At 39.0% G+C, this 26,900-nt stretch overlaps 1 protein-coding gene across 39 annotated transcripts in view; it reads right to left on the reverse strand.

Moving 5' to 3' along the window:
• Positions 1–26,900, reverse strand: part of DLGAP2 (DLG associated protein 2) — a 440,056-nt gene that overhangs the window by 9,296 nt on the left and 403,860 nt on the right. For all 39 annotated transcript variants that reach the window (XM_085542130.1, XM_085542131.1, XM_085542128.1 and 36 more), the window contains 4 exons: positions 23,120–23,463; positions 12,481–12,566; positions 10,848–11,263; positions 904–995 (listed from right to left, as the gene is read on the reverse strand). In XM_085542130.1, coding sequence (XP_085398256.1) covers positions 904–995; positions 10,848–11,263; positions 12,481–12,566; positions 23,120–23,463 — 938 coding nt within the window. The remainder of the gene's footprint in view (positions 1–903; positions 996–10,847; positions 11,264–12,480; positions 12,567–23,119; positions 23,464–26,900) is intronic.

Here is a 26,900-nt window from a genome sequence, read left to right on the forward strand (position 1 = left end):
CAGCACGTAGGTCTCTGCAGAATGACTTTTGCCTTAAAAACCTGTGCAGTAAATACTAGCAAATAAGGAAACGTGTCTAATCAGACAAATAGCTTACATCTGCTGTAATGTACACAGCAAAATTCAGAGCTTTTAATGCATGAGGTAGGGACAGTCAAAAGTTACACTTGATTTTCAAGTGAGCCAGAGATTGTAGGTGTTCTACCATTAGACTTAGCTAGAAGCATTATGTTCTTCTACTGCTTAGTATCATCTTGCCACGACGTTTATATCACTGATGGCTGCTGTCATATTAACGAAGATAACATTTCGAATCAAATTAGTGTCTAATGAACTTCCAGAACAATAGCAGTAACTCCTACATGTAATATACTGCATCTGTTCCTTTTGCCCTAGGACATCTTATATATAATTGGCAATGCAAATTATGAAACCCAGTTTTATGAACACTATGTATGTTCTCATTTCCAAGATCAGTCCCATTTTCAGGTAGGCAGAGAGCTGCATCATGTCTCCTACTATTGTCTGCTTACTGTAATTTAGAAAATACCTCTTTTCTTACCAGAAATACAGTTACTATTTTAGGGTATTACAAAAATAAGCCATAATATTATGTCTAAGAAAACTTGCATTTGTTCCCTTCTCTCTTTTTTTTTTTTTAATTTTTAATTTTTAATTTTTATTTTTTTTTCTCTTTAATAAGGACAGCAAAAAAAGAAAAGACAAAACCCAGATAGTCTAAAATTGCTGGAACTACATTCACTTTGCTAAAAACACTGTGCTTAGCGGTTATCTTAAACACTACCCTGTGGGAACACTACATTTTTTGTCATTGTTGCTGTTGAATTATAAACAATGAGTTCTATAGTTTACAGTTAAATTCTGTGCAATATGGCGACTTACCAGATTTTGCTGACAGAGCCAATAGAACTGCTGGAATTTCTGAGACATGAGGAGCTGAGCACTTCCAACAGCACTTCGGATCTTGCCTAGGACTAAGAATACAGAGAGGTTATTACCAATAGATGTTTAATAGCAAATGGAAATGCCATCTCAAAGAATATGTAGCTGAAATTACAGCTTAGTTTGTAATGGAAGTAAATATTTTGCTGCTTCTGATTATACACAAAATATGTTTTAAGAGATAGAGATACAGGGAAGCTCCATGGCATCTTACCTTTTATAAACAGAAAATGATACAATACTAACATAAAACTACCAAGACTGTGTTTGCTTAAGAAAGTAGAGAAGAAAAATCAAAGGAACACAGACAGCTTCCTAATGTAGGCACGTGGACATCATAAGGTTTTGAGCATTATAACTCTGATTTTCAGCTATTTATTTATTAAAAAATGCATTAATTCTGACCTGACGAAGCACTTAACTGCAAGTAATACAATAGGACTATTGATGCTGAGCCTAGCAAGTTAACACCAAACTTAACAGTCCTATCAGTTTTTCTAGATTTATCTTTTATGTACCACTGGGCACAATTAACAAAAGTAATGTTACAGACTTGATCCAGGAACATCACTTATTTTGTTCCTTCAATATTACAGAATCACAGAATCACAGAATTACCCGGGTTGGAAGGGACCTCAAGGATCATGTAGCTCCAACCCCCCTGCCTAGCAGGGCCACCAAACATACACCTTTACTAGATCAGGTTGCCCAGGGCCCCGTCCAACCTGGCCTTGAACACCTCCAAGGACGGGGCATCCACAACCTCACTGGGCAGCCTGTTCCAGGACCTAACCACTCTTCTAGTAAAGAACTTTCCCCTAACATCCAACCTAAATCTTCCCTCCTTCAACTTAAAACCATTTCCCCGTGTCCTGCTATTATCAGCCCTTTCGAAGAGTGTACTCCCTTCCTGGGAGTAAGTTCCCTTCAGGTACTGAAAGGCTGCAATGAGGTCACCCCGCAACCTTCTCTTCTCCAAGCTGAACAAACCCAACTCCCTCAGCCTGTCCTCATAGGGGAGGTGCTCCAGCCCCCTGATCATCTTTGTGGCCCTCCTCTGGATCCTTTCCAAAATCTCCATATCTTTTTTGAACTGAGGGCTCCACACCTGGACACAGTACTCCAGATGGGGCCTCACAAGAGCAGAGTAGAGAGGGACGATCACCTCCCTATCCCTGCTGACCACCCCTCTCCTGATGGAGCCCAGGATCCCATTTGCTTTCCGGGCTGCCAGAGCGCACTGCTGGCTCATGTTAAGTTTCTCATCTATCAGGACCCCTAGGTCTTTTTCTGCCAAGCTGCTCTCAAGGACAACTCCTCCCAGGTTGTACAGGTGCCTGGGGTTCTTCCGGCCCAAGTGCAAAACCTTGCACTTTGCCGTGTTGAACCTCATTAGGTTCACCCGAGCCCAGCTTTCCAGCCTGTCAAGGTCCCTCTGAATGGCATCCGTTCCCTCCACCGTATCGACTGCACCACTCAGCTTGGTGTCATCAGCAAACTTGCTGAGGGTGCACTCCATTCCCTCATCGATGTCATTAATAAAGATGTTAAAGAGCACATTGTCATTTTATTTTTCAGGTATGATTAATGAATTAATATAGAAATTTTCCTTACTTAGATGCTGAAACTAACCTTATTGTCATTGCATAATATTCTGTTAAGAACACAAATAATGCTTTATTTATCTGAACCCATGAAGACATTTTCCTCATGCGTTATGGATACAGAATAAAAGCCCAATGGAAGCTGGAACTAGACTTGCTTTTGTAAAGTGAGAGCTGTTGAAATAACCTCGCCTCAAGAAGCAGGTGTGTGCCTGATTCCTCTGATGTCAAAGGGAGCTTTAAATGTACCTTAGGTTACACCTTCTGATTCTGCAATCACAAATGGCTTCTATCATTGTGGATGATCCCTGGATGAAGCCTCCTTAATATACCTGTACTGTGGAGCAAGGTTAACACGCTAAAATATAATGTAAATGGTTCTACCATAAGGATGAGATCTTTAGAGGAATCATGTCTCTAAGACATTCTGTGGTAGCAGGCATTACAAGCTGCAGGTTGCGTACCCTGGGAAATACATGAAGACTGAAGCATGGGAGCTTCAGACAAGAGGTGGACACAAGCACGTGCTCTAGGACTTTGTTAAACTGTTGAAACCCTCATGGTTTGTTGGACTTTCCCTGCTGCCAGTGTACTGTCCATTTACAGTGTACAGAAGCATTGAGATTTTACTTGACTTTGCTTCCAAGAATCAGCTGTCTAAATAAAAATTTCTCTATGCACTAAGAAAGGAAAGAGTCAGCTCATCGGCTTGCTCATGTTAGGGACTTATTTTTAGATTAGACGGATCTCTTCCTAAAGATGCCTATTTCTACTGACTGGAATGCCTGAGGGGACTGGTTTATCCTGAGAATACCAGCTCCCCTTGGACTCCCACAATTTTATGGGATAAATACCATACTTCAGTTGGTAGCAGTATGCTTTCCTCACCAAACTGCACTTCCTTCTCTATGCTTCAAAAGCAACATTTTTAAAAAGCATGATAAACTGAGGTCTCAGTGGAAGATTAAGATTTTCATAAAATGTCCAGATCTTTATATAATATTTAGGGGAAAGGTAGAGAAAGGTAGGTATAGCCGTGACCTAGTAAACGCTCATACATCTTTTACATCTTTTAGCATAGAATGATAGAATCATAGAATGGCCTGGGTTGAAAAGGATCACACTGATCATCTAGTTTCAAGCCCCATGCTATGTACAGTATCATCAACCAGCAGAGCCACATCCAGCCTGTCCTTGAATGCCTGCAGGGATGGGGCATCCACAACCTCCTTGGGCAGCCTGTTCCAGTGCGTCACCACCCTCTGTGTGAAAATCTTCCTCCTGATACCTAACTTAAATCTCCTCTGTCTCAGTTTAAAACATTTTTGTGGAACCAACTTGATAACTAAAATGAGAGCCTGAGCCTAGGGTTGAATAAAACTACAATAGCAACACAGGACTGGACTGCAACATCTAGTATAGAAACTGTTCAATGCTTGCTGAGGGAATCTGAATGTTTAAGGCTCAGTTTCTCTAAATGCATACATATTTCATAACTTTAAAAGCATAGATAAATTTGTAGAGCTGTGGCTCTTAAACTCTATTTTGCTTTCTGTTAGACAAACAGTTTACAGCTGTGCCACAATACTAAACTAAACAGTAATATGCATAATTCATCTGTCCCTTGTGCTACCCATTTCTGAAGGGGTTAAGTGTTTCAAGGCTGCATGAGGAATGCACTGAGGCTTTATTTATGTTTGGTTGGCCAAATGAAATAAAACATTTTAATTGGTTTGGGGTTTTTGATCACCAAACCCCTCACTTTCCTCTATGGAGTCACTGGCTTAGGAAAAGCAATATTCTGGGTGTTTAAAACCTAAGCAACTACACAGAAATCTGAAGAAGAACTATTTCATTTGTTCTGAAACAAACTGCTTTCATTGTATGTCAGAACTTTTAACAAAGGTAAAGATGTGTCACCCAGGCTAGTATCTTCCTTGTCCCTGGAAGCTCTGTAATGCAGGATGTAGGACAAACTATCAGGGTGGGGGTCAGGATCCTTTCTTTCCTGAGGTGAGGAATTTTGTCATAGCAGTTCCCTAGCACTGCCTTGCTGAACACTCCACACTATTCAACTGCCCACAGAACAATTTTGTAGGCTGAGAGTTGTAGTGCTTATCTCACAGGGAATACAGCTCAGTTTTAGCTTCCTCCATTGAATTTGCAGCTCACAGCTCAAGTACAAAGTGTGACAAAAAAGGCATTGGTTTTGGCCCTACCACAGAAACTTACCCAGAGAGACTGTGGGTGCCCCGTCCCTGGAAGTGTTCAAGGCCAGGTTGGATGGGGCCCCAGGCAGCCTGGTCTAATATTAAATGTGTAGGCTGGTGGCCCTGCAGCTTGATGATTCTTGGGGTCCTTTCCAACCCAAGCCATTTTATGATTCTGAGGACTCATAGGAAGTAATCTTGGTCTGTGTGATGCCTGTCTCTCCAAAAGCACAGAGGTTCCCCACCATGCTTTAGGAGAGGACTGCCAGAGCTACGAGTTTAACTAACTTGCAGAACCAGGGCCCTGCTGCCAGGAATAAGGTTTGCTATGAACGTGCCTACAGCGCTGGTGAGCAGCCTTTCAACAAGGCTCTAATAGCAGTGAATACACATGTATTACAGGCCTGCCATTTACTAAAGATCTAACTCTATTTCCATTTCAATAAGTAAATCAGACTTAATAAAACATAGAAGTTAGAATCTCTCATATTCATGCTACTCTGCTTTGCTGTAATTAAATTAAAGTATTAAAACACTTCAATTCATAATCTTTAGCACAATATTAATAGACAGCCAAAGCCTTGTCATTAATTTCATGCATTGGGGAATTATTCTGATGAGTGCAGATTGATTATATCCATGAAAGAATGATGAATGTTACAGGCTGGAGAGACTGAGATGTTTGGTGATGCTTAGAAGATTCTGCTTGTAAATAAATGATGATAAAATCAATCACTAATCATAAATATACATAATTTCAATATAATTCATATACCTCCCCACCATTAAGACACTGGTATATTTACTTCAAATTCAGGAAAAACTAACATAACCTTAATTCTGCTCCCTGATGCATATGAAACATTCTGTTTTTGTTGTGTGGTCCTGTATGTATGGCTTTTATTCCGAAGACATACAAAACCATGACTGTGGCTGCAGGAGATACAAACAAAGGTATTTATACTCTCGATAAAGATTGTGGGAGTTCCCTGTAAACAGCATGAATGATTCACACAATGGCATATTGTCTCCAGCAATATGCACATAACAGGAAGTGTTACAAGTATTATTTTTTTATACACTTCAAGAGCTTAAAACTGAATACTGTTTCACATCACAAATGCAGGAGGAGAAAAGTTAGACCTAAGCTGATGAAACCAAGATCACAGTGTGATGCTATAACTCTATTTTTTGATAGGTTAAAAGCTTTGTTCACTTGTGCAAGCAATGGGGAAACTACTGACAATCAATCTGCTCCTGGCATTCATTAGTGTTATTTAAATGATGTAATTAGTTTTACATTTTCATGTCATTTCATTGCTTTTATTTATTTATTTATTTTTTTCCTATGCTTGTGTGTGTCCCATACACAATCTGAGGAAATATGTCTGGAAATGTATTTGAAATGTCATTTAGGTCATCACCATCATTCAAAGCAGAACATGAAAACCAGAATGTTTGTTCAATCTGTAAATCTATATTTGTCTAAACCTAAATCTAAATCTGTCTTAAACATATGTCTTTTTCTCTATCAACATAACAGATAGGCTATGTTTAGAGTCAGACGACATTTTAGGACAGCACAGCTATCAATCAGCATTGTTACAGAGAGGAGGAAGGGCAATGGGATCCCTGTGAACCGTGAGACTGTGCATGTTCACTTTTTAACCAAAATGGAGTTCAGACTGGGGAAAACTGGAGCATAATATACATGCTAGGAGGAATTCTTGGATTCCTCACTATGGGACTCTCCTTTATTGTCTTTAACTACCATTTCAGGGAAATCAAGACATTCTGTAGTCATTTCCAACACTCCAGATGTCAATTTCAGTAGTTCCTGAAGGGTAGATAACCTATATTTGGTCAAACACCTAAAAAAGCTTTTTGAATGATTAACTGAAGAATCACAGAATCACAGAATCACAGAATTACCTGGGTTGGAAGGGACCTCAGGGATCATGAAGCTCCAACCCCCCTGCCTGACAGGGCCACCGAACTTCCACATTTACTAGATCAGGTTGCCCAGGGAAGAATGCACTAAAGTAAATTGGTTATGAGATCTCTTTTCTCCAAAATATGGGAGATTGAACTTCACTGTTTCTGTTACAAGTCTTCTGTGTCACTAAAGCCCTTGCAGAACTTTGGAAATATTGGCTGGAAGATTAGAAAGGAAAAATCCAGCACACCTGGAATGAAGGGTTAAGGGGAGAGAAAAGAGGTATTTTGAGCTCTCCCTAATGCCTGATACACCAGAGATCTCTTTACTTCAGTAGGGCATGGCTGTGTCAGCAAAGCTCCTAACAGTGATGCAGAAAATGTTAGAAAAAGACTCTGCTGTCACAATTAACACCAGGCTTAAAGGCTCTGTTCTAACAAAGGAAAAATTTTTACACTGTGTTATCTTAGGATTTTGACATGGGAATAAAATCTGGGGGGTGCTCCATTGCTCCATTTGACACAGTACTGTAATATTCCAGTAGACAAATATTTGGCATTTGGGAGCCTGGGATGCCCTTCGCTTCCCTGTGCCACATCACATTTGACCTCATGGTCCCCCTGTGTGCTCATGGGCTCTCTGCCTTCCTGTGCAAAGTCCTCTGTTCCTACCACACAGCTCAGAAAAGCTGGGCTCAGGCTGCACAGTCCTGGCCCTCTGCGTCTTCAACAGCTCTGTGATAACTGGGAGTGTTTTTCTTGTCATCACCTACGCACCAGCAGTAGCCAAATACAATTTTCAGGGTGTAAAACTGCAACTCCAGTCAGGACCCCAGAGAAACACATATTTTTGCTGGAAGGCACCCTGCCGGTGCAAATGATCACATGCTCACCCTGGGAACACTTCCAGCCATGTATATATTAGATGTCTATATGTATTCTCATAAAGGCTGAGAACACAAATAACTGCTCACACAGACAATAAATGAACTTCACGGAAACTCTGAAATATGATTCATGGCAACTGACCAACCAAAAAAAAAAAATAAATAATGGCTGCAAAAAGAAAGCTTGAGAGGTTGGATTATTTTTTGTTGCAGTGATTATCTTCTCCCTTTCCTAGACCTGATGAGTGAAGATCTTAGAACAACATTACGGGAGAAAAGCTACAGTGAAAGAAAAAAAAATCAATAGAGCAATCAGACAGCTTTCTGTGATCTCAGGGCTATTGTGCTAACACAGAAAATGAAATTGTTTTCTAAAATACAGTTCGATCTTAACTCTTCCCTTGATTAAAACAAAATTGAAGCAGTAGCATAAAGACAGCCTTCTCATAGGAGACGCAAGGCCACCTTTCTTCTTCAGGTACAATTAGTATACCCTAGCCAACAAAAAGAACAATTCAGCATTAACAGCGAGAGTTTGAATGTTCAAACTTTGCTGTCAAGTGTTATGGGAATAGTAGCTGCTGCTGGAAGATGGAAAAACATATTTAGTTGCTTCTGGCTCCCGCTTCTGCGAGCATTTTCTTCAGAGAACTGTGAAATGCTTAAATATGTCAAGATACATTTCATGCTGGGATATCATTAAACTTTAGTTCTTGTAGATACATACCTCTCAACTTCCATAGCTCAAACTGGGTATACAAAATGTGTCAGAGGCTCAACAGGAAAATGGTTATTCATGCAAAACCTTTAAAATGCTGTGAAGCTCATTCCCTCGGTGAAAATAATTCTTCGATAATTTCCATTTAGTTTATGTTAGTTAGATGAAATGAAGGGATACTGTTCCAAAGAACTGGAAATGATTTGAGTAAGATCTCTTGAAATGAGTACATCTGATGGAAAAGCAGGAGTCTGTCACATTTGACATCTGGCCAAAGATAAGCATCTGGCCTCACTTATATTGTACAGACCTCTTCTGTAGTAATTTCTTTAACTTATAAGGGAGGTCAGAGTGTTCTCCCAAACATGGATAATTAACTTGTCTTGGTTAGTTTAAAATGGGATTTGCAAGATTCCATTTCAATATCTCCATATCAAGGAATGGCCCTCAGAGAGTCACTCTGCAAGTAAGGAAACATAAAATCCTAATACTCTGTTTTGTTTTCTCTGAAATTACTCTTGGTTAAAAGGATAGCTGCAAATATTAATAAAAAATTACTGAGGCTCAATTTGTCTTCGTGTCCTTTGTGTCCTTCTGAACCATTTCCTGAAAACAAAAAAGATCTTCCTAACTGTTGCAAGGTATTTTAGGGTGTTGGCAGAGTGCAAGAGCATTGATAGTTTCATGTGGTGTAAGGAAGTGTGGGTCTGGACCTGGGAATTGATACTCAGCTAAAATCAACTCCTCCAGCTTTTCCTGACATAATACACAGACAGCTCCCAGCCTCCGTCTGTATGAGAAAGAAATACTGACGTGAGAGTATTTCCACTACTTGCTTCATGTGATTGCAGATTTGACTGTGGCTGTGCACGATGAAGAGCTTGAAAGAAAGAAGGTAGCAAAAATCCAGCCTTACCTGAAAGCAGCTGGCTGGCCTCCTAGGGAAAGAGATAGGTTAACTGCGATTCTCCCCTTTGCTCCCTAATAATCTTACTTTTCCAGAGGAAATTAAAGTCTTGCTCTTCAAACTTCTGCTTCCATTAACCAGCACTGATGTTCCCAACACTGAAAGCTAGTGCTTTGGGACACTAACTGATGGCAGAGCATTTAGCAGTGCAAAGATTTAGGTGGTAGAAAAATAAGATGTATATGGTAAAACTAAGCATTAAAAAATAACTGCAATGAAAGTAGTTTTGGAAACCCTAACACATGCTAAGCAAAGCAAAATATTTTATTGTTAGTACTTAAACAGCACCTAAGAGGGTATTAAAGTCTTCACGTTATCAACACAAAGCGAAAATTCTCAGCTCATGCAATAGTGAAAATAATGACAAAAACCTAAAGTCAAGAAAACACTGGAGGCTTAAAGAAGAAAACAGCCGTATGATCTCTGCCACACTGAAAGCTAAATTGTTACACAGCACACTTGCACAAAAATCAGTGCAGAAATATGATTGCAAATGAAAATGATGACATAAAAATGCAGGTGTTATCTCCTCTTAAAAGGTCAGTGAAAGAAATAGCAACTGGCCTTTTAGTGACCATGCAGGTCTGGCCCAAGACTTGAGGGTAGATCACAGGCAAGAGCTCACCGAGGGGGAAAAAAGACAATCAGGAAAGTATATTCAGAGATTATGTGTGAGATTTGTGAGTGTAGGAAAATATGCTGGTACAAAAATTGTATGTGAACTAATTTGTGATTTGAGAAAAGCTGAGCTGGGACAATAATTCAGATTGGCAGGGATTGAAATATTTATAAAACTAAGACTGGAGAACAAGGATAATTGACCTCAGAGGGAATCATGGGGAGCTGGCTACTGAGTGCTAGGACCACTTTGATATATTACCATCATTAGTGCTGGCTTGGATCTTGTTCCAAAATAGTCTACATTATTTTTCATTTTTCCCCATCACTTCTTTCAAGGTGTCCACAAGAAATGAGAGAATAATAATGATTCTTGACAAAATTATAATAAGAAAATGCTATTGAACTATCTGAGATTGTAGAAGTGCTTTAACTATAGCTCTTGCCTCCCTCTCTCTCTTCTTCTAACTGTCCCTTTATGATTTGTTCTGCTAAGGTGCCCATAAAGGAATTAAAATGTATTTAAAATGGTTTCAAAAGAAGAGGCAGATTCTTAGGATTCAGGAAAATGGAACAATAACAACAACAACAAAAGGTTAACACAAGAGAAACTTCAGTGTTCTGGCAAAGGTTTGAGCACTGGAAATATAGAAGTTAGTGGTAAGAATGAGCCAGAGCCAGAGCTATGGAAGGAGACCTTGTCCCACTTGAGCCATATCAGGCTTTGATCCTGTACTTGATGCAGCTGGCTCCTCATCTACAACCCTAAAGGCCCAGTCTGTCAAAGGCCAGTTTGCAAAATCAGCAGTAAGGGTGTCTACATCTAATGGTTCTATAGAATGTTTTGGTACTGCAAAAAGAGCAAGGAAAAACCACACATCATCAGCCTGCTAGGAAGCAGGTATTAGCAAACATCAGTAAGAAGATCTAGCAAAATGTTCTTACTTTCCTCAGAAAGATCATTTTCTTCTGCCTCTCTTTCCATTTCCTTACACCATCCCTCCATTCTCTTTGTTTCAGTATGTAGCAACTTCATAAACCAAGAACCATCCCGTCGACAAGGAGACATCCGACCAGTCTCTACTGTTTCAATGGCTGGCTCCAGCCAGGGCTCTGGTGGTGGAAGGTTTGAGGTGTCAACTGGGGTCCTGTAATCTTCTCTGTAACTGAACAGTCCCTGTGTCCGTACAGTTCTCACTGCGCTGTATTGCGTGGGGGTGCTGGGCTCTGAGTGCTGCTGGAAGGATGAGCCAAACTGAAGTCCCTTGTCCTCCATGGTGATGTGTCCTGGGAAGCCCTCCAGCTCCAGGTCAGCCTGGACAGCTGCTGTCACACTGTTTGAGCGCTTAAATCGTCCATGTCTTGATGAAGAGGGAAGAAAGAAAAGAGGTCAAATAATACAAACGAATATATGATGATACAGGGGTGCAGAATAATGCCTCAGAGAATGGGACCTACTTCTATCCTTCTATCCTATGCTAAATATTATTTTCTTTGTGTGCATCTCCCTAAAATAAGACAAAGGTTAACAACAAAGAGGAAAAACAAAATGCATTGTGCCATCATTGATCTCAGCAAAGATACAAAAGAAAATCATTCAAATTATCTCTGGAAGCAAATATTGATTTATTCTCATCCCACATTATTCTCATACAACAAAATAACACGCATCATTACTAAGTGAACTGGAAATAACCAGCAGAACTGCAGGGTTGCATCTCCTGGTAGAAGCCTGTTAAATAAATTTATAAAAACCCTCAAATATTAATGACCATAATTCGATAAAATCTGAAAATCTGCTAAATTAGAGAATTTTGAGAATTCTTTAAAAAGAAATGAAAAATATTAATGGCAGGTTTAAGAGTTGCTTTGTTTTATTTTACTTACCTCCTAAGACGACCATTAAATGTTACATTTTTTATGGCGGTGTACCACAAAAATCATTTGAGAGAAGATTTGTTTGAAAAAGTTAGATTGACAAAGAAAGATTATTTGTGAAATCTTTTCACATCTAGACCTATTGTTTCAAATTACTTCTAGTCAATGATGGTAAAAGGCAATTAGCAGTCAAATACTATCTGACAGCTGCCGTGAAATGAGATAATGGTCCCAGGCTGGTGCTTAACAGGCAGTGCCTGCTAGGGATAACTGGTGGGCTGGTACGTTGCCTGACAGTGCTACAGAGCCAGATCAGGTCTGAACAAGTGGAAAGCTGATTCCAGTTAACGATACATCCTAACCATTGCTAGAAGGATTGGGAAAGCCTAAATCAGTAAAAGATCCCAATATACATCTATATGTATTTTTATTTTTTGAAAATACGAAAGGGTATTTATTAATCCACCACTTTAATCTGAAACTTTCACTTCCTTCACTACAATTAAAAACAGTAAAATTAATGCAATATTAAACAACTGCTACTTTTTCTCTACAAATTTTGCCAAACAACCAGCATGCAAATAAGAAACTTGGCTTTCTGAATTATTTAGAGGCAGCGTTTGCCAGATGTTTGTTATTAACACTGTTTACAAATGTACTTTTATGAAAGATTACAGATTTTTGTAGGCACTTGAATTACCGTTTTTCATCTTCCACTTGTATTCCAACAGAGTGGTATTCCCTCAGGCCTCTGCTCTCAGTATCTGAATCAGTTGCTGTTTCCACCTAATTCAAGAGAAAAGATACATCTGCAGAGTGAACACCAAAAAGGCAACAAACAATACCTGCACTTATTTAAAATAAGTTCCCTCTCTTACTGCTGTGAAATATCCAATAATAAATAAATGTAGTAAAATTTGATAGAGCAAGGGGAAATGATTTCAAACTAAAGGAGGGAACATAAGATTGAATATAAGGAAAAAGTTTTTAACAATAGAAGTGGTGAGGCAGAGAAGACTGCCCAGAGAGGTGGTGGATGCCCCATCCCTGGAGACACCCAAGGTCAGGCTGGATGGGGCTGTGAGCACCTGATCTGGGTGTTTGTGTCCCTGTTCATTGCAGGGGGTTGGACAGGATGGCTTTAAAACGTCATTTCTGATTCTGTGATTCTATGAAATCAGTGTTCAGCCTGGTACCATTGCTTTGGTGCCATGTTTTATAAATCTCTGCACAATTACTTTTGTTTCACTGTGCAATTCTTTATTTCAAACCTAAGCAGATGCAATTATTCAGTCCAGTGGAAGCAGGGAGTAGGTTTAGCCTGGCAAAGCTGTTCTTAGAATGAAGAATCCACAGGACAGTACCTTTTTATATTAGAGTAAAATAGTCTCCCATTATAGTTAATGATTTACAAAATAAAATAAAATCTCAAGTAGCCCCATAAACCTGCAAGTGATAAAAAGAAATGCTGCAATGAAATTTTATCGACAGCTGCGTTGACAAATATAAAGCCATTTAAATGACATGAAGGATACAGCAGAATGCCCTATGCAACCTTTTTTAATGACATGGTTCCAAAAATCCTACATCAAGCAAGTAAACTATGCATTTTCATGGTATTCCCATCTGAAATACGCTCTCCAAAATACATTCACAGTGCAGTTTTCTTCATAAGTGAGACCACATTGCTACTGTAAGTTTCAGTGGGATTTTATATAACAGTCCCCACCACCACACCACCCCCATGTCTCTGACACAGACACAGTGAGTGCTGTGCTATGCAGACTGTATTCTTGGAAGAAAGGAGAGCTAGGAAGCAGCAAGTGTAGAATTAATTATTTTTTGAATTAAATGTTCACTGTTAAATTAGAAAGAAATGATCAGCAAGCAGTTTTTCTACATGCACAATCTATGGGTGCAGTCAAAGAGTATATCTGATGATGAAGATGAGGAGCCCAATGGCCCAGCTGTCTCTCAGCTGCATGGTTCCCATCTCAGCAGCATTTTGGAAGGATGCAGAGAAAATGTGGACAGTGGGTGAGATGTGAATGTGCATACGGACTCTGTATCTGGAAGAAGCTAAATGCTGGTAACGTCTCATTCAATTTTAAAGCAGCAGTTCCATATATATTTATGCCAAAGGGAATTCCAGCCAGTAATCAGTGTGTATGGGTATTTACCTGGGTATGGGTATTAGTAATTTTTATGAAATGCAGAAACTCTTTTTCAAGGCTAGAACTATTCAGTGTAGCATCACACATAGGCTTGCAGAAAGCTCTGGTTACCAGTGGAGTAGCTGTTAGGGGAAAATACCATCTCCCAGCAGTTCTATCTATTCAGCATGAATTCACACTGTTCCCACCCACCACAGGAACTGCATGGAAGATAGCAACATTCACTTGGACAGGCAGCACACTGAGACAACTATTTTTTTTCTAAGATATCAGAGATTTGGTAGCAGTCTCCAAGATTTGGTGTTGTCTGCATAAAAAGAAAGATCCCTCCCATCATCAGCAGTGAAAAAGAGCCTCAACTACAGAGGTAGGTGATTTGGGGAAAAAAAAACAAGAAACAAACAAGATGTCAAACAGGCAAGTTAGTTTACTAGTCAAGGTGGGTTTGGCCACCATGTGGGTGAGAAGTTTGAGCTGCGCTTGGAGGGTTACCATCTCCTGAAGGAACGTTGCTACAGGCAGAACAGCCATACAGTCCATTTTCTTTGATCAAAGGATAGCTATCAGAAAATATATACTTATTTAAATTGTAAAAAGCCCCAAGAGAATCTCAGATTCAAGAAGAAGTCTAGGAACTCACCAAGCTCTTTCAGGGTTTTGAGGTAAGCTGGGTATAAATTATCTTCTTCATAAAGAATGCTAATCAGAAAATGAGGTGAATTGAATGGGGAAAAGAATGAGACACAACCAGGCATCCCCTCATCCCTCAAAGAGAAAAGTGGAACAAAAGAATCTGTAATTTCTACTATTACACAGACAGAACCGGGCAGTTTGGAAGGTGAAACTAGACATCAAACATGAACAGTTAGGCAAAGACTGAAGAAGAGACTGGGTATTTTTGCACAGCCTCAAATGGCATTACTCCCAACAAGGTCAAATGGCAGTCTTAAGGAGAGTCATAGCGGAACTGATCATGATTGGCAAGTCTCATAGCATATAAAGGAGGAAAGATATTTTCATAATGAAAGCTCTCCCTTCACTTTCCCAGATATTATTGCTAAGTGTAACATCATACAGTATGGAATATCCCTATGGTTGGTTTAGGTCAGCTGCCCCGGCAAAGTATATGGGCTACTGTTGGGAAAGGTACCTCTGTCCAAGTCAGATCCAGTGCCGTCACTACACCTGGACTGCTTTGAGCTGCAGTTATGACCATGTTGGATTCCATAAACAAGAAAAGGTCCATATGGAGAAGATCAATTTGGCCATTTGATATTGTTGGAATGAAGCAGGAAAACCGGCAACACACACTTTTCCTCTGTTTTGTATATCAAATGCATGTCTGCTTTTGCCAGCTACATTGTTTGGTTTAATAACAGACAGCATATCTTCCTTTGAGCTCTGCTTCTGAGGTGTGGAGGCTAATTTCACTTTCTTTCTTCACTTTATTGATGTAACACGTCCAGGAGCAGTTCTTTTCATTTGCCTATTTTCAAGTGCTTTCTTACAGGTATTTCACTTAGAAGTATATCCTGAATAATCTGCTAAAAATGTAATTGACACTTAGAATTAGAAACACAAAGGAAGTAATCTACCCTAAAAATTGATTCAAAACAAAATTATCAGGAAAATGATGTCCCGGGTATCAAAATAGAAAGGACATTATTAGGTACTTCTAAATATAAACTTGTGACAAATTATCCTTACCTACAGCTTGCCAAAAGTGACACTAACTAAACGACCTCACAACTGCTTTCATATTTTAATGCTTTCCTGTCCTTACTGCTCTTTGTAGCAGCAAGAGAATGCCAAATATTATCTTTCTGTGCAATCTAGGACTGCAAATATTGTAACAACCAGGCTAGATTCAAGTGAGCAGAGGAGGAAAAGACTTGTGTTTGGTTTTATTGTGTGGATCCAGAAACTTAAAAATATTGTACTAGATCTGTTATTATCTGCAATTCATTATAATCTTAGTACTCACATTGACTCTAAAAGCCTTAATATTTGAAAACTGAGCTACAATCTCAGCAAAACGTGACAAATGGTTTGTCTATCTGGTCATGAGGGAATCTCACAAAGAAAGGGAAATAAAAGAAATTACCAGAAAATGACCAAAAGCAGAAGAATGATAGTAGCTCTAAACTATCAGGTTATCCTTCCTCTCCTTGCAAACAAGGAATTAAGATCTCAAAAATATGGCTCTTTATTATCTGAAAAATGTTTTATGGGCTAATACTATGACATTTACAGTAGGTACATTGGTGCATTTAGGATAACTGTGGTATTAATTATCTTTCCCAAAGACAATGAAACTCCACTGTTTTTGCTGCCAACACAGGGAATAGACAATTATATGAAATCTCTGTGATCAGTCACTACTGACTAATCCAACTCAAAATGTGAAAATTAAGTACTGGATACTGGCACTGACTTTGTAACAAATGATCCACAAACAAACTATACTTACACAAAATTACTCAAATAAATGAAAATTAGTGTTGCAAATAACTTGTTTGTTACAATCAATCTTGGTTTGTTTATAGGCACTCCTTCTATGAAAGGATGTCTGCACTGACTAAATTATTCCTGCAAGCATTTGGTAAGCTTTCCTAGCTGATAATCTTTAGAGTAATTCTTACTTTTTTGTGAAAGTATTATTCTGCTCTTAAACATAAGGACTTCAAAATAACATTGTGGTGTCCTAAAAATTACAGCCTAAGCTTCAATACGTACTGTCTGTGAGGGAAGTTCAAAGTTAATATATTCAATATTTAAGAAAAGAGATTTTATCCTGGTATTTTTTGCTTCTCTCTCATAAGCATCAGTAATAAGAGTCCTTCAGGCCACATTATCTCTCCCCATGCAATTTGGGTTGCATTGGGAAAACAATGGGTTTTCACTGCTGTAGTCTACACGTACTATAATTAGAATTTAATAAACAATCTCTCTGCACAGGAATGACAATAATAATTCTTCTCAGTCTTGTATAGGCTTCTCAGTGATAACGAGTGAAAAGAGAAAGAAAATATTACATTTGATAACAGATCAAGTAAACCCAGTTGTGAATGTAGAAAACCACTTCGGTAAAAAGATCTCATTTGTACGTAGTGACTTCAAAGACAGAAAAATACTTAAAATAAACTGCAGTACTAACAACTACTGCTTCCATTAACTGAGGGAATACTTTCATCAGAAGAAAAAAGTACATACTATTAAAAGTATATTTTCAGAAATATACCAAAATATACCTATGTTTACACACTTGTGTGATTTTTGGTCTTACTACAAATACCCGTTCTGCTAGTCCAGCATTTCCCAGCAGAACACCTGGGCAAGTCAAATACCTTGCACAAAATACGTGAGCACTAACTACACAATAATATTGTACAACAGGCTGAAAACTTCCACAGCTCTTTTAAGAAAGCACTTCATGCTAAAAATGCATGCCAGAGTTTAGAAATGGGATTCATGTCAAGCCAAGATGAGGTAGTAACAACAGAGTAATGCACACAACAGTGATTACTCATAACTTTCTTGGTGCATTTAATACTTTCTGGCAAATTGTTCTGAACCAACAAATGTTCTGGAAGGAGGCCTTCCCCAATTAGAATGTCTCATTGTGTTAAGTGGCAGTTAAAAAAATGAGCTACAATAATCTGTGAAAAGAGTAAACATAAAGATGCCTTTAAAATAACCATAGCTGTTTTTTAACTACAACTTGAACTGCTAAGCTTTTTAACAAATGAGGATGTTAAAATGTGTAAGAAGCCATGCTTTTTACATTACTGTCTCAAAGTTTGCTGAAATGGACAAGTTCAGGCAAGTCCTAGCCAAGGTTCCAGGACTGCCTTTGTCTGAGACACACAGGAGATGGACAAGTCCGGGAGCTACGAAAGGGAGATAAGATACTGATCAATGGCCCTTAAGTGGTCTTTCCTGTTGGCCCATCTCAAGGAAGATTGACATCTCTGAGGAAGTCACAAGACTCTGACCCGAGCCGTCCCGAAATCTCTGGAAGGCTGGAAAGAAGGATAAAAAGGGCACGGACAAACCACGGTTTTGTGGGTATCTAGGTATCCGACCTCAGATTCCTCCACCGTTGTCCTACTGCTGCCTATTCTCTTTTCTGGGATTGCTGCTCGAGACTCTGCTCCGAGGGACCTCGCTGCCCGAGACTCTGCTTCTAGAGACCACGGTACTCTGACCATCTTCTCTGCGATTCACCGATCTGCTGTTTGCAGCCTGCTACTCCGTTGCTGCTCTCCCCTACGCTTATTTTGCCCCGGACCAACGTTAACAACGTGCTACGGGACGCTGCTGCATCCAGGAGGTGACTATTCCCCGCTTTAACGTAATTCTTGCTCTTTTCTACCTTTTTCTATCGCCTACTTTCCCTTCCCCATCACCCTAATTTTGGCATTCGTCACTCTCCCTTCCCCATCCCCTCAATTGTCTATTATTTCCAATAAACTGGTCCGATCAACATTTGAATGCTCTTCTTCTTAATCTCACGCCGGGCATAACATTATTAAAAGAACCTTTGCCTCACTCCTAAATTGGAGCGAGACAAAATGCAACCACTGGCTAGGAAATCCACAAATGGAATAAGCCTCATACATATATGGGTCTTTAAACTTAAGACCAAAGTCTTTAACTTCAAATGTCAAGTTATGGCCTCTCACCATGGACGTGCTATCAAAACTTTCATCACCTTCTGCAAGCACAGGACTTCACGCACTCATCTTCCACAAAAGTCTGGCAAGTATCCTATGAGGATCTCAATGATTTTAGGATAACCTCTAAACCTTCGGATCATTTATGATTCAAATACCAGTGAAATAAATGGAATATTTCTTCTGATTGATATGTGTACACTGCAGAAGAGCACTAGCAAGAATTTGATAACCAAAACAGTACAGAGAAAATGTAAATGCTCTTCTCAGTAAGAATTCCATGTACATGTACATTTGTGGTTGGACTTGATGATCTTAGAGGTTTTTTCCAACCTGGGTAATTCTATGATTCTATGATAATTCTATGTAGAATGTTATGCCTTATGGGGAAATTTTAGTCTGGGGCTTTGGTACTTCTTGAAAAAAATTTTAATAGAAGATAGTAATGTCATAATTTATTTATCTATATCTAAATTTCTATTTATATATAAAATTGTCTAATGGATATATTAATAATGCAGAAGATGATGCAACAAATTTAGATGGCTAATTGTTGCACTAATTCTACGGAATTAAGCTTTTGATTTATGAGAACTTGTTATTAAAGAAAACTGAGGGAAGAAAACCCAACACTCAGCCGTAGACACTTTGAACAGTGATAAATGAAGATAATGGAGTCCATTCTCTACAATTAGAGCTCATCTTCACAAATACCATCATGAACTTGTCTCCACACTTACAAGATTTATTCCCATATTGTCTACTTGCATGGTTTCTGATTATTTGGAAAAGCCCTGACATCTTTTAAATAGAGAAGAAACAAAGGTAGGCATATTTTGAAATATTGGAAATAGAAATTAATTTCCTGGTGTTTTTTCATTTATTTCACTTAAGTGGCTCTGAAAGCAATGACTTCTGTTTATTTCCACTGAAATTACAAGAGATACCAAGAACAGTATAACACTATTTGATAAAGCAAATTCTCAACTACAAAACACTATTCTTCAACATTATCACCACCATTGGCTATGCATTTTATGCTTTATCTTCAGCACTGAACAAGAGCTTGCATGTCATTCTCATTAAAATTTGCATGTCCATCTGAATTGAATCTCACACTTTTGTTTTCTACACACTTTTGTTTAGATGCCATTTTGCCAGACTTCTCCTCTGCTGCCATCTGTCACATGGCAACAAAATGTAATGGAATACTGGTGGAAAGATTTATCCCCTACTTCCTTAACACCAGCATCCACCTCTAATGCCATGGGCAACACAATAAAACTGCAGACATTACTTTTGGAGCAGCCCATGTACAGCCCTAATGCTTTTAATTTGAAATGGTCTATAGCTAGAGCATTTTTTGAGTATGAATCATTAGCATAAACACAAGGGTATGCTAAAGAGCAAAGAATAATCCTACAAGTATGTATTAATAATAACCTCGCTCTTCACTTGCTGGTTACTCTGGGCAATCTCTACCCTGCATTTTAATTCAAATACTGTGATAAGTCTTCATCTTTCCTGACAGAAGACAGATATGAAGATTACAGTTACTAGCATTACTGGAGTTTAATTCTTTATTGTACACATACTCTTCAGAATGTTGACTATACTTTTAATCTGTAATTTGCAATCTGCTTGATTCTGAGAATCAGCAGTTTTTCTCTGATGTATCTGAGAATATTCCTCTTTGTTTAAACATGGTAGTTAAGAAAACAATACGAAAATCCAAACCAACAGCTATTATTCTTTTTGGAACAGCTTTGTTTCTGAAGCTTTTTGTTGTGCAAAATTCTCATGTGGGATAGGGCTAGCATTCCATGAGATGGGTTACCATGGCTGAGTTGTCCTTTGTCCTTGTAAATTGGATGTGACTGTCAACTTATAGTAAGTTCAATGCTTTCCTAGTGAGTTGGGCTCTCTGCGCATGTATATACCAATCCTATGGCACCCATACTGGGACTTTATAAAAGGACTTCTGTTAGTGACACGCACGCTATGCAGACCACATATCCCAAGGACAAAGCAGCCCTAGGCTGGGTCTGCAGCAATGTCATGTGCAGCGCTGGTCATTCTTTGTGCCTTGCTTTTGCTGTGTGAAGTTCTGTTGGCAAGCATTCTAACATTAATGCGTTAAAGGAATGAAACATCAAAAAAATCCACAAATTAACCATCCTGATAGCAAAATAATTAATGCAAATAAATGCAAATCAAATGCATTACCCTGGCATGGCATGCTAAATGAGAAAACAAGTCATTTAGTCAATCAAGGAAATATGCAAATAAAATACATCCTTTTCTGAGGTTCTTTGATGCAGAAGTCTAGAAGAAACAGTTTGGCTGTATTTTGGGGACATAAATTACTATTTATGTAGCTTGTGATTCAGGTACATTACCCTGTGTTTTATTTTGTTAACACTAAGCAACGATAATATGACAAGATATATTTTCAGCTTAGAAATGCTGCAGAAAGGTATTTTTCACACTAATGTGAAGTTTGAAACTTACTGCCCCCTGAAAAAACCAACCAACCAAACAAAAAACCAACAAAAACCAAGCAACCCTAAATTAAAACACTCTACCAGGATGCTGTGTTAAGACTAACTTCACAATTTTAACCTTATCTAACACAGCAGCCAAGTAATCTGTACTTCTCACAAGATAACAGCTCATCCTTCTAAGATGCTTGACTGTTTAGGTGTGCACATCTGAGGGCCAGCATTATGGGCTAGGCCCCAGATGACCATCGATACAGAAGATCCGCTGCCTCCATGTAGATTATTGCACAGATATTTTTCCAGACTACATGCACTTATTATTAAACACACCAAAAAACAAGGAGAGCTGGAGCCAGGTGAAAATTATTGGACATCGCCTGCAGTAAGAAACAGGATGAAGGGATGTGATCAAAGTTTTAGAATTAATTGTTGAAATAACAGGACTGACTGAAGCAAGGCACAATATTGTTAAGTATCGCTGCTGCACACAGCTGCTGTAAAAAAGAGATAAGAAGAACAGTAGATACAGTTCCCTTCTGAAGAGTAAGCTTCAGGTCAGGGGGTAAAAGTTACTAAAAAGGACTCGCTGCTTTTTTCATCTTTTTGCCATTATCTTCTAAGCCCCTTCTCCAAACAATTTAGTATACACTAATTACTTTGTAAAACCTTTAAAAAGTAGTCATCTGCATATTTTACCATCACTTTTAAATTGAATTCTGCATGAAAGCCAACACTTTTATGCTGAGAAACTGGCAAGCAGCTTGCTGACAAAGCCTAGGTATTCCTGCCTGTCTAATATGTTCTGGGGCAGTGAAATTAAACTGCATTGTGACATTAAAGTTCAGTCAGTAGCTGTGGATTACTTAAGCCAAATATTTTTCTCTGATTTCATCTCAAAATTAATGGAAATGGAATCCCCGCTTTTTAAGAAAATAATAATTATTTCTTATTCACTTCTTTGTAGAGGAACAGTCGCTCACTGGGCTTAATTACATGGACTATCACCCTCTCCAGATCTAGGCAATGTCTGCAACTATGCCAAAACACATGGCATTTCTGCTGCAGTTCATCTCACAAAAGTAGAAAGTCTTAAGGCAAAAGTGAACCCTATGATTTAAAAGGGGGTGTTCTCAAAATTAAAAGCAGAGTAGAAGCCCAGATTTCCATCCACTCCTGTCTCCAGTGATTTTTTTTGTCAAGTTCAACTTTCTGGTTTTAATTGCTACTTAATAATTCCTAGATGTTTTAATAAATTACCACTACAATCCACCTGGTGCTCTCTGTTTAACACAAGGAAGACCACGCAACATCTGCACTGGGAACCATTTCATTCACTGGACACAGCACCGCATGGCTGACCTTTCCATAGCCTGACAGATATTTTTGCAAGGTGTGGTTATGTGATGGACAAATGGAGGAATACTGAGAGGCTGCCCTTACTGACGTGATTTCTTCACAGGGCACCCAGGCCTATGCTCTAACTACACCAGCAAGTTTCCTGTTTTTCCTTGATACCTTCTTCCCAGAAGAGCAACTGTTATTAAAAGGAGAGTGGTGGTGTTCCTTTTAGGTAGAATTAGGATCCAGCAGCATCACGCATTTTCCAAGGTCAAGAGTGAAAGATAACGGAAAAAATACAGTGAAGCATTTTAAAGCGGGCATAATTCTATAAAAAGGACTGAATTCATAGAGGGAAGGAGATGAACATGCTGTTCACCTGTAGCTCTGCAGTATAATTTTCATATCAAGTGCTAATGACAGGTAACCTCCCTAGAGATTTATTCATTCATTTTCTTCCAGGTACAGCATATCAGCTGAAGACTTCCCTGCACAGCCACTTCGCCATGATGTGAATTACAATTAATGCCGAGCAGCCAGGGGTTGTTTGTTAGATTATTAGAGCCGGTGAAGCTGAATGACTCATTCTATGCTACTTAGAAGAAGAAGGCAAGCAATTCATCACTGAACAGATATTAATGATAGGCTACCTGGATCCCTATGGAGGAACGCCGGCTCTTAAGGAACTCCTCTGCTTTAGTCACCAGGATGGCCTTGTCGCTGGTTCGGATGGAGGCACTCTCCGACACATGGCGCTGGGCAGCTGCAGTCTCCAAGGCTAGGTTCATGGCCTTGTTGCTGTCCAAGCTGTCTGTGGAGTTGTACATCCCTCGCCCATCCTGGGGCCACGGGGACATCCGCTGGGCCCGGCTGTCATGGTACGCATCCTGGGTGGACTCTGTGCTGCTCTGTGCTGTCACTGAGATCAGTGGCTTGGATGTGGTACGTGGGGGTACCGGTGGTGGGGTTTTTTTGTAACTTGTGTAAGTTACAGCTATGGATAGAACAAAAGGAGAAAATAAGGGGGGGGGGGGGAGAAAGGGGAAAGGAGAAATCATTATTAACCAGATGGAAAATTCACAGCATTTTCTCTATAACTCTAAGGTTATGCTATTGAAGACAGTGCAACACAGTGCTCCTTGTGAACCTCACTGTTAGTCAGAAACGTATCCATAGCAACATTTCATTTCAACCAGGTGGCAATGAGACTCCCATTACAGCGAAGATGAAAGGGAGTTAGTGAGGATATGTGTATCTGTCTGAGCCTCAAGGCTGGGTTGGGTAGGGACGTGTAGTGCTGCTGAGGTGGCTCCCCCATCGGATAAAACTGATGAAAGAAATAAAGGGAGAGGTTTTTTCCTACTTTCAATCTGAACTGTGTCCCTGTTATTGATATGGTGCATTAAGAAAGTAATGTCAAGATAGTGGAACAGAACAGAAACTTCTACTTCGTGCCACACTTAATCATCTATAAGTACTTCCAGTAGAACTGGCTAGTTGGACAAGAAGCCTGTGTTTTAAAAATATTCATGATTTGAAGAAAATTTAGGCATGCAAACATTTTCATAATAGCTGAAAAGCAACTAGATACTTGTACAACAACCAAGAAATATAAATTATACCCAAAGCAGTGACATTCTATTTGTTATCCTGCAGCATGCCTTAAATCCTTAGAATGTACACTGAAGAAAGATAGATTTAAATGCAGAGAATATGGAAATGCAGATATAAAAATTGGACTGAAATGTGGAGAGAACTGGATGCAGAAGAGCAGAACTAAGAATTTTAGCATAATAAGCACAGGAAGTCTGAAACTGTTTTGGTGTTGATCCTGTCTAGAAGTAGAAGGGCCCCTAAGGTATCCAACGGAGCTATACAAAATTCAGCCAACATTGCCTACTTACAAAATGTTTGAAATTTCATACATAGATGTTTAGTGATTAATATCACATATTATCTTATCATAGATTCATAGAATGGTTTGGGTGGGATGGGTCCTTTAAGACCAACTAGTTTCAACCCCCCTGATATAGGCAGGGACACCTCCCACTAGGCCAGGATGCTTGAAGCCCTATGGTATCTTATTGCCTAAGCCCACTATACCGTTTTTGTACTATAAGCATTTCTGGTATGAAAGCATTTTTATCCCAAAGCACATACAGTCATAAAATTCATAAAATTAGTGACTGACACAAAATTGCATTGTGATATACTAACACCCCCCCCCCCCCTTCCCGCCCTCCCCCCCCCCCCACACACACACATTCCTGAGCAGAAAAATCAAGCCTAATTCCTAATTCGCATCCTATATAATTATAGGAACATAAAGAAAATGATTACCATTCCCTATATAAAAACAAATCTGAAGTAGCACACACACAGAGATCAAGATAAAGAACAATTTCACAAAATGGTTTGCCTTTTTCAGGTGTCATTAAAAGCATTGGACATTGCAAGGGTTACTTGGTTAACCTTGGAATCGGGGTTAATTGAGTCCAACAGGGATCCTAAAAATCTTCCTGCTATACAGACATGAGCTGATGAGCAGTGAAGTCAGGAGCAGCACCTTTCCAGTTGTGCTGGAAGAGGAGGCTACACTGCAGCACTCTTGGGGGAAGAGGAAGCTTTAGGAATTTGCTAGTACCTGGGACTGCAGAGCCTGAATCATGAAACAAGCACATGGAAAACTGAGTCTAGAGAAAGCCGTTCTGAAATTTTGATTCTTGATAATAATAATAAAATAGTGATCATAAATAAAAGAGAGTGAGGCAGAACTAAGAAGTGAAAACCTTCATTTGAAGCACGGATTGAATTTCTACTGATGCAGCTCAATTCTGGTAGAGATTTAAAGAGTCTTGCTCTGAGCTAAATTGCTCTACCAGTGAGACAAAGCTCTTCAGTTTCAGGGATGGTGTGTGTTTTTGAAGTGCAGTTTTATTGTCCTATCGCAAATCTTATCTCCTGTCAGTTTTGTAACCAGCAGTTAAGAAGTAAGAAAAAACCAATATTTTTCAGCCACTTCAGGGAATACGGAAAGCTCATGAAAGAAGGGAAAGTCTGTAAAGCTGAGAAATTAAAACAGTGTCTTATGAGCATAAACAATGCCTCTAAGTAATGTTTCCACTAAGTGAGCTGCCATAATGCTGTGCCCTCAGTTCCCCCTGCAAATGTAGACGCAACTATTCAGAATGCTGTGAACTGTTAGAAATAGAGAAAATGGGATGAAATGGGTTCAGGGAAATCCAGATATGGAATCTAATTTTATCTATAGCATAAGACAAATTGCCAGTGTTATAAACAGCTTACTGTTTTATACCAACTGTCTTCATCCAAAAGAATAGCAGAATAATGAAACATATGGTGAATGTGATACTGAAACATCACAAGGAAATGCATCCCTGTTGCATATCACTCTTCTGTCTAATTAGCATCATTGTGAAAAATGTTCAAATTGCACAGCAACCCTTTATACCTACTTAATTTCTATTTCCATTTTTTAGAAAAGAAAGATTCTCCTTGTGGCAAAGTCAAAAGAGTCACACGCTCAGCATCTGTCTCTTTTCTTTCTTTTTTGTTTCTACTCCTGTCTCCCCTCCTCCCCCTCTATGGATTGAGTCTGATTTTGGACGTTTTTCATTCTTTCAGTGGAGTAATACATCTCAGTTCCACCAAGTCTCACAGCCACTGTGGCATTCTGGTAAGGATTTGATCATGAACATTAAGGAAGAATTAGGAAAAAACCCCACAACCAACAAAAAACGTCACACAGGTAAACCCAGATATTCAACATGGAGAAGAAAACTGTGGAAGTCTGAAAGTCTTTGAAGAAACTGCGTACATATTAGCTGTTAAATATGGCAGAGAGAAATCTGATTAATTTCTAATTTTAATTTTTTCATTGGGATCAAATATTGAGGAGGAAATAAAAAATCCATCTCAGCACAGTTAACGAGTTCATACTTGGAACAACAGTTTCAGAGTCACAGAAATCTGGGACTAATCTGAGACTAACAAAAACAGGTAATGGGATGGAGGCATGAATTTGCAAGGCAAATCTTAACACCAAATTCAATCTGTTTCAATCACCCAAGTGATCCCAGAGAGGCAAATGAGATAACTTAGATGGATAATGTGACCAAGACTGGTCTTAGATAAACTGGAAGTGTATGTTACTGGCTTAAGGGTAACTAATAAATTTGGAGAGTCCTACAGGAGTAACTGGCCTACTATTCCACAGGTTACTGGTCATGTTTGTTCTTATGCTTCTAATAAATAATTGTTGTCTAATGGTTGGAAACAATAAATTTAATGTCACTTTCAATTTTATTATTATTATTATTGTTATTTTACAATTAATTACTACGCCAGTGAGTGTCCCTGTTATCCTGTACTGTCTTTTTGGATCTGCTTCTGGCAGTCATAAGCACCATA

This window comes from Coturnix japonica, chromosome 3 (assembly GCF_054131305.1).
Source record: "Coturnix japonica strain WE chromosome 3, WE-NBRP24, whole genome shotgun sequence".
NCBI lineage: Eukaryota > Metazoa > Chordata > Aves > Galliformes > Phasianidae > Coturnix > Coturnix japonica.